Source organism: Crassostrea angulata, chromosome 1, assembly GCF_025612915.1.
Source record: "Crassostrea angulata isolate pt1a10 chromosome 1, ASM2561291v2, whole genome shotgun sequence".
Lineage (NCBI taxonomy): Eukaryota > Metazoa > Mollusca > Bivalvia > Ostreida > Ostreidae > Magallana > Magallana angulata.
Window position 1 is genome coordinate 36,920,983 of NC_069111.1, and position 20,141 is coordinate 36,941,123.

Sequence of the window (20,141 nt, forward strand, 5' to 3'; positions counted from 1 at the left end):
ATGATTATAGCACAGTTAATGAGTTATGCAAATGCTGATGTGAAACCGAACCTAGATTCGCCATTCTACCCCTGCATCCCAACACAATTTCACTGTGACTTCTTATTAAATGATTTTAAAATCAGTTTAGCAAATAGAAATCTTCTTATGTGTGTCATGATGGCTACAGCGCTAGTTCGCCTATCTTTTTAAAAGGTAAGCTTGTTTGAAAATTAATGACATAAGTAAATACAACAAGAATGCTGCAACTATAATTTATATTGGCGTTAACAAGACCGAAACTATTGGTACGGCTGTTTACTTATCGTTCAGCCAATCTCAACCATTGTACAATGTACACATTTAAGACGTTTTAAACAGGATCGGTTTAGCCTAATTGAGCAGCACATTGACATATATGCACAGACTGAGTGCAGAAAAGTCTTCAGCCGACAATGTTAACATTAAGGTAGAGCAATACAAATAGGGATGATACAAGGTGGCTCTTTTCACCGTTAGCCTGCAAAGAATAGCTTAATAAACATTAGCTGTATAGAAAAAAAGCTATATGGTCGAATTGATATACGTAATTTTGCGGTCAGGATATGTCTAGCTGCAGGACTGTAGCTCCCGGTCTGAAAAAATTCGGATGGACGACCTGGGAGCTACAGTGCCTCCCATAGTAAAAAACTGCAATTTACGGCGCACAAAAAAATGCGCTAGGTTTTGACTGATTAATCTCATCTACGATCACATTCTGTACAAATATTTAATCCCAAAAAATTCCTCGGACATTTTACTACAGATATTGTTACTTCACTTGCCTCTGATATTCTTTTAAACACCATCCCCAGCCCTGTCGATTAAAAGTGGTGCATGTTTGTTTACATTTAAAAATGGCGACTCTCGATCTCGACGTAAATTAACATACTTCATTTTCCGAGGTCGGTTATCATGTTTAAGAGAAGGTCTGAGGCAAGTAAAGTGATGATATCAGTAGTAAATTTGCTGAAGAATTTTATGGTTTTAATTATTTTTACAGAATTTGTGTGAAAATAAGGTTAATAAGTCCAAGCTTAGCGCAATTTTTTGTGCGCCGTAAATTGCAGTTTTTTACTATGGGAGGCACTGTAGCTCCCAGGTCGTCCATCCGAATTTTTTCAGACCGGGAGCTACAGTCCTGCAGCTAGGATATGTCAGGAGAAATTGCAAACTACTGCAAAACACGAACAGCAAAAACTTAGGGTACTATTTTAGTCATTTGTAAGTACTGTTTCATAGTACTGGGCTTAAGCACTATATTACGGTGGTCATAAGTCGGTACGAAACCTCATCAAAACGAGGTTCTGGTAGCGACAAAAGAAGACAACAATAGGGGTAAATGTGTACGTTAAATCTTTATAAGTTTAATCAGTTTAACACCTGCATGTCAGTATGCTAATTTTATTTGCATGTTAATTACAAAACTTATGACGAAACTTCGTTGTTTTGAATGGTCATATATCCAATGTATGGAAATTCGGTTTTACGCAAAATAAAAGTCCCGCTGGCTGTTTTTGAAGTTTTCGCTTGATAGGACTCGCCACCCACACAAACTATTGAGTCATGAAAAACATTCATAATAACTGATTGTCCCTAATATACTTTAATTCAGTTTCACAAAACAATATAATCGATAAAGAACTTGGTTTAATCAAAATTACAGAACATTTAATTACATGCATAATTACGTATCCTTTTTTTTTCTTCGCACTTTTGCTGCATCATTAAAAATATTGCGTCAAAATAGCCAGTTGATACCTTTAACCTTATGAAAATTATCATTCATAGCAATAAAACATCAAGGAAAGATAATATACTTAACTTGAGCCATGCTATATATCATTCTATTCAAATGGGGGTAGTAAATTCAGACCATGCATTTTAACCATTTTTATCGGTTTTTTCAAAACACGTGTCTCGATAAAACGTGAGTAGATTACCCACAAAATCTCATAGTTCATTTAATTTTAATTATGCTCAAGCAAGAACATTTTCATTTTGATGTCCTTTGTTTTAAAAAATGGTAATTTCCCATTATCAACAATATGTACATCATACCTTGCAAGATTTCCATTCTGTTCCGTCTGTTTTAAGGTCATGCTAAGCGTAAGGGGGAGAGGGATGACCCAGATCGAATAAACTTGACATAATTTTGAGGACGTTGACCGTCGTATGGGTAATCTGATCGGTTTGAATGTTTTCTGGAGTTGACACTAGCATGCATAATTGAAAACACCTCTGTCAGCTTTTTAAGGGGCTTTTCCTTATTGAAAGAGATAAGCTCGATTTAGTGGGTCTTTTTTAAACATAGTAACATACATTAGCTTGAACTCGAATAAGATAAATATCATGTTATTCAAATATAGAAATCACTGGATACCAAAAGTAGGACAGGCTTCGTTATTTCTATGTACACAATTTTTTTTTTTGGGTACTTTACTATCTGTCTATCAATTTTTGAAGCCAATCGATTCATCACTATATATTCCTACCTTATTGATCAGACAAAAATGATTTTCTTTCAAAACTTGTCATTTTTTATAATTGTATGTAGGTAAAAATATTGCATAAATGCATATGTGCGCTTTAATAATCATATTTGGTAACGAATGCAGACGAGTTTTTTTTGTATACCTTAGCATTACGCCGAAAAACATTTCTGTTTTTTAAGGTATAGCCTAGTGTGTAAATAACCTTTGCAAAAGAATACCAAAACCCTGAGTAAATATTTTGATAGAAAACATGAAGTCCAACTATCTGATTTTAAGAGCAAGCGTCAATCGAAAGAAATTGAAAGCGCTGTTGTTGTTACTTAGCTTCTCAAACCTTTCAATGAGAATTCAAAATTTGCGTCATTTGTGAAGTTAAGTAAATATTTTTCGCAGATCAAACAAATGTTAAGTTCAGCTATAGGATATTCAACACCATAGGCTCTGCAGAATTTTGATTAAAAGCTATCGATTTCAAGAGAGAATCGATTGATTGGTTATTTTGAAATGCACTTTAAAACTTATAACCAAAGGGCTTTTTAAATTATTTTGATTGTTTTGGTTGTATGCACTCAATTAATTCATTACTCTAACAAACGCCGTTTACATGTATTACGATCTTCTCCCTTTTCATGCTTTTACTTGTATTTAAAAAAATCTTTATGAAAAATAATGCATTGTTTTCATTACAACAATAATAACCTGACATTGAGAGTTTTTAATTCAATGTTGAGTTTCAATGATAAGTTACGGACATGTGATCCATTTTGGGTCTCTGGCTATGACGTCATCGATTTTTAAAAATGAACACTATACAAATAACAATTAAAACTGTTTTTAATTCATTTTCATGTAATCTCTTCATGATAAGTTCAATTAACGTCATTACTGGTATCAAACAATTAAAATTACTCAAAAATGAGCCATCAGCAAAGTTTACATAAAAGTAAAACCAATATACATAGTGCCACTCAAATTGATCAATATTATTATTCCTAATGAACTGACGTCATGTTTTGTTTTTCAGTCATTCATATTTTGTTTTTCGATTTTACTCAGATGCAATTTGCTATCAAAGAAGGAACAAATGAGACCATAATTACTTGCAAAGAATAATGTTTTAATAGATGTGTCCATGGTCTTTCTTATTTTTTATAAAAATGAAAAGCCAGCACAAATTCCAGTTTTATGGATATAATCATTTGCAGCGGATTTGGAGCTACGTCAACATTTTAAAACATTGTACGGTTTAATTGGACTCCAATGCACTTTTTTGTCCATAAAATGTAGAATTATGGAAGCGCACGAACCATTAAATCAAATGTTAATCAGGAATACAAATCCGTCTTTATGGCTAGTCGTGATGGCCTTCATATACAGCATCGTGTCCTTGACGTGTTGGTACAACTAAAACCCCGAAAAGCCGTCATTAATTCCACTGAAATGACCTTACAGATCTTTTAATAGCCTTGCAGATTTTTCACCACCTACGCTGTGTAAGTTATACACACGATTTCAAATTGTTTTCATTAATTATACCTCTGATATACTGTTGTTTTTACATGTATGACACGTAATACCCCGTAGTTCACGAACTGAAACCCGCACACGTGCAAAGATGACGAAAATGAGAAATGACAAGAGTTATATATGATAATTGTTTGCATGTATGCGATAAGAAATTTTTGCATTCATATTATCACCAAGGTTATAAAGTACATGACTATGTTGATAATTTATCAACAATAACAATAATATCAAAACTTGTTTAAATATTGGTGCATTTTGAATGCAAAATTTACATGTATATTATCTTCATTTCGCGTTGAAAAATTTAAAATAAATTTCATATTGTATATTTGGTCTTCTTTAGATATACCACAACTGCAAATTATTTATTAACCATTTAAAACAAATTGTTTTGGATTTTTTGAGCAAAACCTTGAAAACTATCTACATTTGTATATATTTACACGTTTTAACTTTACTAAATTTCATTTGGTAACCAACGTTTCGGGATTTTAAGAAGTTTAATTGTGTTCATGTGCGTTCGGCGTTCATGGCCAATATAGTAATGTATCTTTAATTTGTTCCATCAGCTCCCAGTTTCAAACCGTTTCCTTGACTTGCCAAAGTCTCTTACTTAATTGTTTTGCTGCTCTTTTATGAACCTTTTTGATGATGGCAAATATCTTTAAGTTATTTTTCATTTTTTTTTTGGGGGGGGGGATTTAAAAAAATGACTTTGGCAAATCTGGTTTTATCCGTTTGATCGCCACTTTTGTAAAGCGTCGATCGTTGACGAACGAACCTAATCACAATTTCTTGGGTCTTTCTTGCAGAGCTTGGAGACGTTTTCCCGCTGGTGGAGAAGACCTGAAAGGTCGGAGTCAGTTTCTTTATTTCATATACTGAGCTATACCTTCTGTGGTTGTAGTCCGTTCCAAAGTTTTGATTTCCGATCAAAAAGCTAAAACTCACTGGATCAAGATTAAAAGATATCTGACGTATATATCCCCTCAAGCATGTGAAATATGTAGCAAAGACTTTACCAAAAATAAACTGGCGACTTAAAAATCCTCATTATTTGAAGTTATTACCTTGAATTTATCAAGTACGTACAGTAAAGGAGTCTTCCTTTGAATGCATCAAAATTGCAGCATCAATGATTGACTTAGAATGCATCAAAAATGGCAAGAAGGTTACAATTGAAATAAAAACTAAGAACAAGGTAATTGGTTTGTTAAGCTTTGATCGCAGCACCACCTAGCATTGCGATGGCAAGAATACTAACTGACGTAAGTACGTCATACATCACGTGACCTGATAACATTTTATAAAGTTGTCTATAGCAAAAGTCAAATTTCCAATCATCTCTTTATATTATTATACTTCTTTGACCTGTTAAACACTGTCTAACTAGAGTCCTTTACAGACAATCGTTACTTTGTTTTAATACGGTTACAAGCAGTGCAGGGTAAAAAAAATAATAGGCATGACAAGAGACCTCATGTTTAATTTATATTCACCAAAACGGTAAGAAAATATATATACTATGTAAATCATAACTATGCATATTCAAATTTTTCGACGTTCTAGGTCACCTTGTAATGCTTTTAGATAAACACTTTACTCTTTGAAATATTACAGCATTTAAAATGTAATAAACATCCATTTTTTCTTGAGGCAGATTCCTTGTATGGAAGTATGACGTTCGTATAGGGCAACCTTTTCTGTGAAAAAATGTAAATGCTTTCTGGAGATATTATATTCTCGTTTTGTTACAATGAAACGCAATCAAGAATATTTCATTGAGTGAAAGAAATAGGCCTACCACAAAAAGCATTATTTTAAAGAGCTAAGTACGGGGTATCACAAAGTTAATAATATGCAATATTAATCATTCATACAGTATTGTGTTAAATCTGAGTGTCCTATTACAACATCTTGTTTCAGTAATGTTTTATTTAATTTTGCAATATATATTGAATCACCATATGAAGTGAATCACATGTTTTAAAAGAAGTTGAAAAAAGGATTGCATAGGGATATCTCAAATCCAAATCCAATCACTGTAACCCATATGAAAGATGAAGATTCTTTTTATCCATTTTGGTGATTTTCGGGCTGCTAAAATAACAACTGAACGATTATTATTAACTTCTGTTGAAGTATTCTGCAATTTACCAAATGCAGCGAATAATGAACAAAGCTCAGAGGGTAGAATTTTGAACATGTTCCGGTTTGTAATAACGCATGACTGTTAATTTTCGGTTACCATCATCTTTTTAATGATTCATGGGAATGTGATTTCGTGGATTCGTGTGTATCTATCATAATGTATAAACACTGTGTTAAATATAACTTAGGTTATTTAAGTTCTGGATGAGGGGTGTTTATACCAACGAAACCCACGAAATCTAACCTTCAGGATTTTTAATGATTCCATGGTAGATACTGGTATAATGGGGTTCTCTGTGAATCTATGTATCCAGTTTTCACGTGACATAAATTTTTCAGTAAATGATAAATGCAAGTGTGCATCCGTTCAATGTCGCCAGAAAACAAAATGCTGCCTGGGAATTTAACAATAGTCATTGCTTGCCTGCTGGAGCAGAAAAAAATGAATGGTATGAAATTTATCAAGTACATGCTTCAATATAAATCACATTTAACAGAAATATAATTGATGGACCTACATTTATATAAAACAAATGCTTAAATTTAGATCGTTTGTCTGTTTCAAGTTGTACTTCATGTTGACAGAAATAAAGTTATGAATCGCCACAGATCACTCGGTGATTGATTTCAATTAGAATAACACGAATACAATTACAGGCATTATGTATTTTATGTAAAGCATACAAACTATTTATGACGAACATGTATATTGATTGGACTTAATTAATAAGACCATAGGACTGTTTCTTTGAAAAGGGACCTCCATACGCTTTTGAAATAAGACTATAACGTTTACATACATGTATATACTGCCAGAACTTAAACATGCAGGGGATGACGTCATAAGAATAAAATCACCCAAAATTGTTTTTATTCACTGATGTCACAGAATAGTATTCCCCCACCCTCTACAGAAAAATAATTGTTCACTTTGATGTGGTGTGTCACTGCTTTCCTTTTCGACTTCCTAAACGTGTCAAATGGAAGGAATTGATGTCCCTGTTATTCGTGGTCTTTGTGCAGACATAGAACAACTACGATTTGCTAAACCAACCTCAACTACTTCCAACATTGCCACGGGGCAGGTGGGGATTTCTTTTTTTTAAACTAATTAAGTACTCTCTTACCGATGCTCAATGATGCGGGAAAATAAAATGGCAGTAAATCATTCCGGAATATTTTTGTATATTTGTTACATGCAGTGAATTATTTAAAGCTGATTGCATTGAATGGCCTCCATTGTATTTAAATTTTTTAAGTAATATTTCATTAAACAATCGAATGCCTGAATTTTAAATCACTTAAAAATAAAATCTTTGAATAAAATTCTAGATATAAATTGGTTATTTTATTTAAGTCTGCTCCCGTCATTCACCTTATAGTCTTCTTCAACAATGTACCAAATGTACTTCAAAAAATGGTGATTGCCAATTGTTTTATTGTTGTTTTTATTATCTATTTTTTAAGCAATCGATCATTGTCAGAAAGAAAATTGAAATCTCTTACGTCATAGAAATCAAAACTCTCACGCGACTTTTAAAATTAGGGCGAAAATGTGATGGGGGTTTCGAGAAGAAAGTCGTGACCTTGTTTGCCTAAAACCATAAAACACAGAAGGTATAAATATGTCCTGTTTGGTCTTTGATGCATTGTATAATTGATTTCTTTTTTCGTTTTCTTAGATAGAATCTTTATTCTTCAGTTCATTTATCAAATTTATGTAGACGGATTTTAACCGAAACTTCCCGTTTCTATGTTAATTTAATAGCATAACATGGAAAGTTGTACAAGAATTTCGTAGTTTGACCCTTTCATGTCATTCTATAACTTAAGACATAAAAGACACATTGTCTTTACAAGCATGAAAAAAGAAGTCATTTCATCATTTGAGCAAATAAAAATAACATTTACAGGTCATGCCATTATTCCACAAGCATATGTATTTACATGTATGTACATACTGTAATAAATCTCCCAAACGGTCCTCTAACAAATGCTGTTATAGTAGTGTTTATAAATTACTCAGTATTCTCTTAGTATATGTAAGCTTTTGTTTGAAAATATATTTTATATTAATTTTTCCTTTCCATTTAAGGACTATATATGAAATGGGCCTAAAATGGCCCCTAAAAAAAACATCATCATTTTACAGTAATTCTTTTTTTTTTCTTTGTACCGATATATATGTTATGTTTTACATAATGTTCATTTTGATTCAAGTGCCCACAATTAAGAAATAGGATATCGTAAAGACAACATTTTCCTGCGATTTTTGCATTTTTAGCATAAAACAGCTTGTTTTCAAGCAATTTTCCTTTCAGAAAACATAGAGCGCATGCTTAAACAAACCAAATATTTTTATTATACTTACATGTTAAATGCTGAAATCTGATTGGTTTAGACGCAGTTGAGAATTCGTTCTATTACCCTCAGCGTTAGCAACACACTTAGCAACGGGTAACACAACGAATTGTTACATGCGCGTAAATTATGAGCGTACGGTTCGCCGTAGAATTAACGTAAAGCAGTAAAAAAATTCTCTAAAATTAAGACATTCAGTATAACAAAATAAATAGTGCCTGTTTGGGAGGATAACAGTTGAAATTGACACCCTGAGGAAACCATTGTCAACCGACGCGAAGCGTACCCAAACAGGTACTATTTATGTATAGTCAGTGCTTTATCTAGCCAAGACTAATAAGTGACAAAATGATTTTCCTTATCAAGCATGCGCTCTATGTTTGATGCGCTCTATATATTGAAATTATAGAAATAGCGTCACTTCTGACGTCACATACTGCCAGTGAGTGTAAAATAAATCAAATAAATAGGTGGAAAATATATTTTACATCAACTCTTCTAAAAAAAACCATAACATTTTATTGTACCCGAAACACTTTTAAAAATGGAGAATTATGGGGGCCAAATTTTACTCATATCATATTTTGTTCTTTCAAAGGTTTTTTAACAATAATTATAGGTCAAATTACAATGGACCAAATGATACAGTCGATACATGAATAAATTTTAAATTGACTTTTTCTCGGTCGCAAATTTTGAACGAACATATAATTGAACAAATGTATATAAATTATACATGTACATAGTATTATTACCCTTAAACGCTAACACGCTGGGTTACAGTATATTCATGTACGCTGTCAAGATTGCCATCTCTTGTCTGGTTGTAAGTCATTTGATCAAGTAGATATTGAAAAATGTATGTATGTTTAATCACAATTACTTTAAACAAAAAATTATAAAGGAGAGATTGTGTTTAAACATAGGATGTACGTTTGTGATGAAAAGGAAAAATTAGCATTACTTGTTTGTGTCGAAAAATAACAACCAAAGGTCATAGTGTACATTTATTTATTTATGTTAATGTCTTCAAAACACGATAATCTGACTAAGACGAGACAGGATAAGTAAAGTATGTGCCATTCAAAGCAGTTTTGATAAACCATTGTGTTAAAAACCAATCAACAATGAATAAATAACAGAATAAACGGTAGGGTTGTGGCCCGGTCAAGGTCTTTCCCGGGATTTAATAGGTCGACCCGTTCGTGTTCTGACAGTTAGTTTTGTAGTCTCATGGCGCGGTACATACAACACGATTTGATGAAAAATTCAAAACAGGTCGTGAACCTCCGTATAATCATGATGTTGTTCTTTTTAATTGTTATGAAAATTAATATATCTTTTTTTTCTTTTTTAAATCTTGAAATAAACAAAATAAATTTGCAAACAAAAGAACTAGTGCTGTAATATTGTTGACAAAAGTTGCTCCAAGGCCATTGCCACTTGGCAAGAATCAAGGAACAGAAACATCACAAAAAACCTACCGTGGTGTATGGTCGCACGCTACGGATGTGTACAGAAAAACTGTCCAAATAACATGTTGACCGCAAGGGTTAGTTCTTTGACAGATCGTTTCATCCTTTGGCTAGAAGCAACATATGAGCCAGGACTGCGTTTTACGAAAGAACTTACGACAGAGTCGTAAATATTTTCAGTCTCATGGAATGATATTTAAAGAACAAAACTCAGACAGAACCATATTTATACAACAACTCTGATGTCCATGGTAATATTCTACAACCATGAGAATGAAACATTGATTAGTTTGCGATGAATTAGCATTTATTAATATGGTCGTAAGTCGTAAGTTCTTTTGTAAAACGCAACCCTGAATTTTGGTTTTCGTTTTTTTTAAATGGGGGTGGGGCAAAATAAATTTTGAAAACAGTTAGGTATCTATAACAAATATTATTGAAATAATCTGCAGAATACTTTTACCCGCTGCCCCTGGGTAAACTTCCAAATGGTTTCCAATTTACTCTGGTATAGACAGCTCTAACTTATTACACCCTAGCATGCTGGAAACATCAATGATGTACTGTTGGTATAACCAAGCATGAACCAAGCTAGATTTAAAAAAGGAAACAGTGTATTGAGATTTGTCTTCTATGTTGTAATACCGTGACGGGAAATAATTAGCATAATGCCACTACTAATAACCTTACACAACCGTTTTCTAATTACAGCCATTCTTTTCTAATATTCTTAAATAAATCAAGACTCAGTCATCTTCAATACACCTCTCTCTCTCTCTCTCTCTCTCTCTCTCTCTCTCTCTCTCCACACATTTTTTATTTGCACGTGAGCAATTTGGGCACAAACTACAAATCAGCCCGTAGGTTGCATATCATCCTAACCTAGATATTAGAGATTGCGTGCCTGTGCATGTGCATGAAGACAGTTTTCTTGAACAACAAGACTGACGTTGACAGTTTTGAAAAATAGGAGAGAAACGGAGCTCTGAAACTGCGGACCTCATTTGTTTCTTCCATACATCTGCAATATTATCCCATTTAACTTGAATAAAATGAGAAAACGACAATTTAAAGCTATTTTTTAAAAAAATATCTAATTATTTAACCTTAATCTTCAAAATTTATCTCGTTGTTGAACCAGATTCCTGACCAGTTACACACAAAAAAATAAATTAGTGATATTTGGAGAAAATTTATGAAATGCACTTGCTTTCTTGATGGATTCCATGCACTGTAGGAACAGCGACTCTTTAGTATACGGGACTGCATTGGATTGTTGTTGACCTTCACGCCAATAAAAAGTTCATTGTTAGCTCATACTCCAAAGGGGCGAGAGTAATTTTTTGTGTTTACGAAGCGACCCTGCCTTGAATGGCTGCAATATTTATGACCGGGAGAAGTTTGAAGTGTCCGGTGTTGGTCTCTGTGACGTCAAAGAGCAGTCTAGGTATGCGGCAAAATGAATTCATATCCCATAAAGCACCAGCAAAAACACCACATCAGTGAAAAAACATGTCCACCGATGATCGATCTAATTTACAACAATTTAATGAATGTAAACAATGTGGCCATTCAAGGTGAGGGTCGGGGTTACCCAAGGCCAATCCAAAACGGAAATTCCATTCTATATTCAAGTACATGTGTATCTGCACTTATCGGTCAGTTTCAAACGAGGAGCGAACTTTTTAACTTGTACTTTTATACTGCAGATTAATGGCACTTGTAGTGCAAAGGCAGAAGTCAAAATTTTCGAATTCTCGTGAATTCATTTATTTGCACCATTTTAATGGACACTTAAAATGTCAGCAGAGGCGGTGTTGCGCTTCTATATATATATATTTTGTAATTATTCAGATGTGCAAAAAAATATTAGAAAATGCCTATATGCTAAATAGTTGTTTCAGTTGCTCTAATATTACTAGCCTTGTACTGTTAATGATTTATTAAATCCAAATTAAAAAACATTTAAAGAAACCTAAACGGATTTTTTGCCCAACATTGTAACAGTATCAATTATGTTTTTAGGTATTATTTATGTTTTGCATTATAAAGTGCATAGAAAGTAATAGCTATATAGTAATGGGGAAATAATGCAAAGTAATGAAAACGTTTTCAGTCATAAAGTAAATATGAGAAAATGACACCATTGACAACTAGATAAAAGACCCTTGGAGAGTATCCGATCCTTGTTCAAATTCCGTTATAATGCGCAGAGTATTCCGGATTGCAAGGGTAGACATGCATGCATAGCAAGCACCGACAGCTAGCGTCCTTTAAATTAGCCTGCCATTGTGTTGTCACGGGGAAGGAATCCATGTATCTCCAGGGTGTCTTTATTTGTCACTTAAACTGCACCAATGTAGCAAGGCAAGAGGACATAATGCACAACTTTATTGCATGTAGTCCGCCTTACAAGGCCTCCAAACGTGCGGTCGTCAGTCGTAGTCTATAGTCGTACTCAGCTCTGAAGCAAACGTAATAGTGGCATTGAGCTACCTGTAGCAATAGCCGAAGACTGACACCCCCTCCCCCCCCCCCCCCCCCATGATGAAAAGCTTTCAATATTGTTTTATGACCAGCAACAGTTTTTTTAATACAAAAACACATACCACTGTCTGCGATTTTGAATGTCTTTACACTTTACACTTTTCTATTGTTTTAGGTTGGTGGTGGGGGGGGGGGGGGGGGGGGCGTCATCTACATTGTTTACCAATAGAATGACTGATCTTGTGGAAAGAGGGGGGATGCTCAGAGATTTTGTTTACCAACAAAATGAAATTTTGGCGATGTTTGTATGTTTGTTGACCAGCATGGAGCCTTGTTTATACCATGATAACAATTATTCACCGAATTCATTCGCTGTTAAAGTGCAGTTTTCATTCCACGTCCAACAACTACAACCTAATCTAGTTCCACCGATTGATTTAAAACCTTCAAAAATCTAAAGGAAAAGCATGCCAGGTGCAATAAATGTAACACAGGTGTGACAGATAAAAAATCGAATTCCTTTGCTATCGAATCCGTTGCATAAGTTCGCATACCTTCAATACTGATTTGAAAACATATAGCATTCTTTTCCTTAAAATTCTGAGACTTTTTTCGGTAAAACTGACACAAATTGTTTCAGTGTCTCTTTAGAGAATATGACAGTAAAATACAATATATCGCGCATGGAATATAGGACTTTCATAAAATATGCATAAAAAACCTGTACTGACAGTTGAGATATACGTTCTGACAATTATGGAGAATACTATCTACTTGAGAAATTTATTCTTAAAATTAACGTAATATTCAAATTTTTGTATCCTCGGGCTAGAACAAAAACGTCTTCAAATGCTAGTGAGGTAATCTTCTGGGGGAACCTGGACAGAAATGGCAAGTTCGCTTGGTGAAAGTTGCGCAATATCTGGAGATCCTTTATTAAGAAATATAATTTAATGTGTTTTCTAATTGATTGTTTAATTAAAAACGGCTTTTACTGACATTTCCTTCGTTATGAAATCTTATTCATTGATAAAAATTGGCTTTGACATTAGGTGCACGTCACATCATGTGACATTACGTACTTAATTTTGTAGGACCGCGCCTTTTTATCTTTTGTCTATTGTATATCAAATACAACAAAAATATCAAAATTTTGATGTGCTGCTTTTAATATGTACAAAACTTATAACAATTGTATAAATTTCAACAACAGTCACAACCAAGTGTTGCAATAGAATGAGTGTAAAAGTCTCGTCTTTATCGCAAAATGTTCATAGGACAATGAAGTCACTGTGCATACTATGTACACGAGACAATGTCGCGGAGATCTACATGCGTATGTACATTTATATAGTTCTTCAAAATACATCTCAATTTGTGGAGCACTACTGTCGCGCATTGTCATTTTGTAAGCTTAAACACTTGATGGTGACAACGGTAAGCTCATTTTGGCATGATAGTAAAGTTATCTGATATTGGGGCATCAGATGAATGTTTCTATACACAGGTCAAAGTTCACGTATCTTCCGGTTTTTTCGGTTTTTCCGGAGACAGGTCCCGGTAGTAAATAACAGAGCCCACTAGCTGTCCGGTCTGCAGGCGACCTCCCAATGGAAGGAAACCCACCCTTTGGAAACCACCTATCTTCTCGATGATTCTCTGCACGGCTACGTTATTGGAGAAGGTATCCACGTACATTCCCATGTATCCGAGCTTCTTTGAGAACTCGATGGCTTTCCTCATGCAGAACTCGCCGAGTTTTTGTTTTCGCTCTGTGCGTTTTACGATGATGAACGGGTCACATACTCCGCTCATTCCTCGGTAGAACTTGCTCACAGCCAGAATCAACCCGGCGAGGAGTTCGCCACTGTCTTTACTAACGATAGCAAAACAATCGCTGCCCTCGATTTCATGACGGAAGTCTTTTTCGGAGTCGAATTCGTCGATTCCGTACCCATCGCCATGTTGGGCCGCCTCCTGGATCATACAGTAGGTCTCTGTGAGCTGTTGCTCTGTCATGTAGTCTATGATCACATGACGACCCGTTACTAGAGTTGCGACCACAGGAAGGCAGTCCATCCATTCCAGTTCGGTCTCATGGAATCTGAATTCGTGTTTCAGGAGCATGGTTTCTGTCTGTTAAAAGAATAAATGAAATCATTAAAATCCAAACTCATCACACCTCTTACAGGTTATCCAACGCACTGAAACTCAGCATCTCTGCTCTCTTTATTTATAGCAACAGGGGAAAATCGAGAGTGAGAGTGCTTGCCCTACAGACTACTGACACCTAAAATCGATCACAGAAATTGTATTACATGTACGTTAACCTAATGCCTTAGCGAACGTTGTAACACTAAGGGAGAAAATGCACCAACTCAAAAATTATAATATATATACATCGAGGCTTAAATCTTGTAGAAATTTGAATAAAATTTTAGAATTAAAAAAAATCTAATGATTCTTTGGTTAAAATTCTATACCGTATTAAAAAAAATAATTACCTTGAGAATGCTAGATGCAGCAAATCACCAAGAGAAAAAAAAACACAGCGGAAGTGAATACCGTGACTATTTGACACAAGTCTCTCGCAATGACGAGATTGAAATTCTGTTGACATCGTAATGTGTTATATAGACTCTGGACTGACAAGGGAGGGAGGAGCCTTTGGGTGATCCGAGCCATAGGTTGGTTGAACAGTTTGCAAAACAAAGTGCAAGGTCCCTGGGAATTAGTTTTTCAAATTTAGTCATACTTAACGAGTTTAATGACTCAAGTCCTAATGCACATCATTGGCCGACAGAGGTCGCTTTAGTCGATTGTGATATAATAAACAAAACGATTCGCTCTAGTTGAATTTGTTTATTGCTATTGATAAATTGCAATTTATTTCAGTAATTAACCTTTAGTGCATATGATAATTAGATATTGGTCTTTTACTTTTTTATTTTGCATATTTTCTTGGTTTCAAAAGGAAATGCAATTCTTTAAGTAGATTTATTGTACTTTTATGTAATTAATATTTATCTAAATATAGAGAGCCAGAGCATCTCAACGTGACTCCATGATTTGCTTAAGTAACAATAATTTATCTTTTTGTCAGATAGTCAGATTATAAAAGAAGCTGCTTTCGGAACTGGCTTTGGATTAGTTGGCAGAATCGATTACCGTCTTTGCTCTTATTTACAATGTATTTGTTGCAATTGTATTGCACCATAAAAGACCAAAATTCAATTAACGATACACATTTAGATTTATTGGTGTTCTGCAATGTCCTTATGATATTTGGAATGAAATCTCGCGAGATCAAAACGATTGCCGAAGAAAAGGTTGGCGCTTGCGTAAAAGATCGGATTATTTTGAAGTAAACAATCAAGACCTCGCGTAACGGACGAACTTGACCTTGACTTAATTTTGTGTCTTTGTTAAAATGGCAGTAAACAGGGCGATATATATCGAAGTATGTAACGAGTAACATGAATAAGAACTTTGATAGATGATCCTTGTCAATTTTTCAACTGTCAGTCTCACATTAAAAACTGTTTTTTGCAATAATGATGAAGTATCTACACGAAACAGCTTTCATAGTTTGACTCTAATGGAAGTAATGCTTTTGGGATTTTTAATACCACTAATTATCACTGTTTCATAATAAAGATATGTTTTTCTGCAAAATTATTACAGTTTGAACAACCACATTTTTAGCAACGTGAATTATAAGGACCTATTGAATGTGAACACATAATGACAGGGAAGTACCCTTCATCAAAATGGTGTTTTATCTATGATCTTCAAATCAGTAAACAAGACAGTATCCTGATCAAGAACTTGACATGAAACTTGACTTGATACCATTCCGTGGAAGTCAGCAGTAATCTGATGCATCCATCACTCTAAACTCTAAATGTATGAAATGCCTTTAAATTAAGTTCATTTAAACAATGGTCCGCCTCATTTAGTCACTTACTTGTCCTCATGGAACATTATGATTGGTTGTGCTTATTTTGTATCTGTTGTAATTGCATATCGTTATTTATTCGTTCAAAAAAGATGTGAAGAATCCCTTTAAGAGCGCAAGTCAAATAATCACGCAGTAGCTGTGTGCAATTCACACATACAATGTAGTGTGATTATTATTAGCATACAAACATGTCTTATTATGAGATATATCCTCTCAATCAATGAAATTAATTTGTTATTAATAATAAATTATGAAAAAGTATATTTATCATAAGCCATCCCTTCTCAGTCAGTGGCATTAATAAGTTTGCATTAATGTCTAACGAAGCTTCTTTGGATATGCAAAGCGGGTCATTAGTGTCAGTGATTGAGACATCCACTGGAGAAGCGTTCCATGACTGTGGGATTATTAATAAGCTTAAAAAGTATGAATATTATACTATCATATACCAGGGACGAAGTATATATACATATACGTCCCTGCTTGTAGGTAATGATGTCCACACCTGTTGTACTTTTCAGGTAACAATGCTGTCGAATATATTACTGTAATATTAATAAAATGCCTTAGACATCAATACGCACTTTTTTGGTGTTTTATGGTTAACTGTTTCAGCTGTACTTCCTTATAAGTTTGCTCAAGACTCATTGTGGTATTGCTTATTTTTATATATCTGACTAGCAGTGTTGTAGTTTTCATGATGCAAACAGCACCGGGTATAATTTCAACTTATTGAATATTTTGCGATATAAAAGTGATTGCTAAAAAGAAGAAGCGAAAATGATATAATCGATTTGATTTGTTGTTTCTTTAACAAGATTGTGTGACATTTTTTGGACACTAGTCTCTGAATATATTATTCAACAACCTACTAGTACTTTAAAGCACACTGCTTGGTCAAAGGTCATAGGTAAAGGTCAACGCAAACTAATAAGGTCAAGGACGAAGTTGAAGAATAATCGTTTGAGCTTTGTGTCAGAAGCAACTTAAAAATAGAGGAGACAACTCGCACAGGTTCTAATAACTACATCACTAAATGCTTAGAGATGTTTATATTTTTTAAACCTTTTATGAGAATCAATAGTTAGCTTAGCATTATCGTAGCATATAGTATAATATACGTATAAAACTCAAAAGTCTATTTTCTTTTTAATTGTTAAGTCACCTCTAACCTTCTGTATCATATATTTTGTCTTTGATTATAAATGCTTCGATGGTTTATATTTATCAAAGCTTTCGGGTGAATCATTGTTCTCCAGTTCGCGTAGCGGTAACTTTATAGCTGTTACTTTTACGACGTACATTGAGGACAGAAATAGAGAGCGTTCGAAAATATCGAATGAGGCTTGCAATACCTGCGTAGCTTTTACTTTCAACGATCAGCAGAAACACACTGAAATACAATCTTTACGATGAACGATGAATATAGTATACATGTATATACAACTTAAGCTTTGTTGAGTGTGCATGAGTTTTGTTGTTTTGTTTTTTTTTGACAATAAACAAGCATCTCAAAGGTACATATATTACGTGAGGTACAAACAAAAGTTCCAGGTTATTTTAATGCAAAGATCACACACGTGTCTGCTCTCCTAGTCACGTTTGGGTTGAGTCGGAGGGCAAGGACGAATCAGACACAGTGATTTTACACGGTCAAGGTAATTGTGGTTTGATTGGGGTTTTTTGCATGGCCATTTACAGTTATGTAGTAGAATAACATGTAGTACGAGGACCTCCTTGTTTTACTTTTGTCTGGTTGGAAAATGCATCGTGATTATTTACCAACAAAATCTGTTTTGTCACCGTTTGATTTATAGGGTCTTGTAAGTCCGCTCATCAGAAGTGTTAATAATGTAATCTTAGCTCTAATAGGTTGAAATAACGTGTTCTAAGGTGTAGCTAGACCAATTTGTCTGGCGTCCGGGGAAGATAGTGTAATAAGCTATTTCTTTTAAAAAAAAACTCGGTCATCTAGCAACTTCTCAGGGTAGGTTGAACAAACTGATATGTCTTTTCTGAACTATTCCAAATTGATTATCATAAATGTTTATCAGAAATTTTACCTATCATAAAATTCTACATATTGGTCTGATTTTTTCCGCGAAATGTTCACTTTCAATCGTGGGTGTTAAAGAATCTTTGTCATATGTAATGCGACAGTCGTGCATGGCCTTAGTCTGGTGCAGAGGCCTTCCGAATCTTAAAAAAGTCCTTGGGTACGAGGCTTCACGAACGCATTAGGTTGATTTTTGGGAGTTGATTTTAATCTCTCCTATGCAGTTACTCAGACAAACCGAAAGTGAAACAGTGTTTGGACCTCAGCACAAATCATTGCTGCTGACAAGACTTAGTTCTTGAAAATAATTGATAAATTCGATGTAATGTATGCTAAAGCATTGTTTTTCAAGGAAAATTATCTAAAAATACCTTGAAAATAGTCAGATTTTATATGGTACGAACAATTTTTAAACATATTTTTTGTAGTCGCATGTATTCCTACGTCGGAGTTCAATATAGTCTCGTTCAACTCGACGCTCGGCTGTCTCCGTAAATCCTTGTCGGAAATTTACGGTGTCAGCCGAGCGTTTGGTTGAACGAGACTACAGTTCAATATTGTTTGGATCCATACAATTTTCGAGAAATATTTCTATTACTGATACATAGTTGGATTGAATTAATTTTATCTTTAAATATTATTTAATATGATTCATATGGGGGTTTCTCGACATTCTTGTCGAAAAAGTCAAAAAATTCATATTATAAAAATTGCTTAATTCAAATTAGAAACTACATGTACTTGTCATGCAAAATAACATATCATTGCTTTAAAATGAATAAATATCGACAAAATCAACTCCCTTCAGTTTTTCAGTACTTTGTTTTACATCGCAAGGACCGGCCCGCAAAGTCGTCAACGGTAAGATTTGAGTCCGCAAAACAAGCAATAAAGACATGGCGAAGAATCTGAAGTATCTGTATGCATAATATTAAAATTGCGATATATTATTTTGGTTTCCTCGTTATACATCATCGAGGGTAACTTTTTTTTAGATTCCGTAATCTTGATTTATGACATTCCAGTATATTAACATTAATATTTCATTGCTGATTATTGATGGAATGATGAATATGGTTGATATGTACATGGAAAATATTCTCAGATTCATAGTTCCTGGTATTTGAAAGTTCATATAGTCAACTTGTGAGAGATAAATCGTTCACTTTTTTCAGCAATTTACAAACGTTGCATGTTTTCTGTTGTACCCAATGCTTTTAATGGAAATCAAAATATCAAAACCAAAAGATTATTTTTTCCAACGAATTCTGACGTATTTTACTACATGTATCATTTCTATTGATATCTTTTGTACTTTTGTTGAAACCCTTGCCTTGTCCTTTTTACTAGTGTTGAAATCTCTAGATCTATTTCATTTAGTTAAATACAATATGATATGAATTGATTTTATTCTCCTGAAGGAGAGTGTAAGTTCAGACCAGGAATGGTTACAGCTGGGGAACAAGTGTAGACAGCGTATCACAGGCAGGTATGGGGAAGTGTGGTAAAGTATTACTCTAGCATAATACCGGTAGGAGATATGGCACGCAAAAAATAGTACTGGATTTAAGTTTTTGATTTTCCTTATTATTCGATTAAATGTTTGATTA

At 34.1% G+C, this 20,141-nt stretch overlaps 1 protein-coding gene across 1 annotated transcript; it reads right to left on the reverse strand.

Moving 5' to 3' along the window:
- Positions 1-13,661: 13,661 nt before the first annotated feature.
- LOC128189098 (uncharacterized) lies at positions 13,662-15,180 on the reverse strand. Its single transcript, XM_052860563.1, has 2 exons — positions 15,019-15,180; positions 13,662-14,650 (listed from the first exon to the last, which is right to left on the reverse strand). Exon 2 carries the CDS (start codon positions 14,639-14,641, stop codon positions 14,030-14,032), a length of 612 nt encoding a protein of 203 aa, XP_052716523.1. The 5' UTR covers positions 14,642-14,650; positions 15,019-15,180; the 3' UTR covers positions 13,662-14,029.
- Positions 15,181-20,141: the final 4,961 nt, after the last annotated feature.

Coding starts and splice junctions, on each gene's coding strand:
- LOC128189098 (XM_052860563.1), bottom strand. CDS start 14,641: ATGCTCCTGAAACACGAATTCAGATTCCATGAGACCGAACTGGAATGG.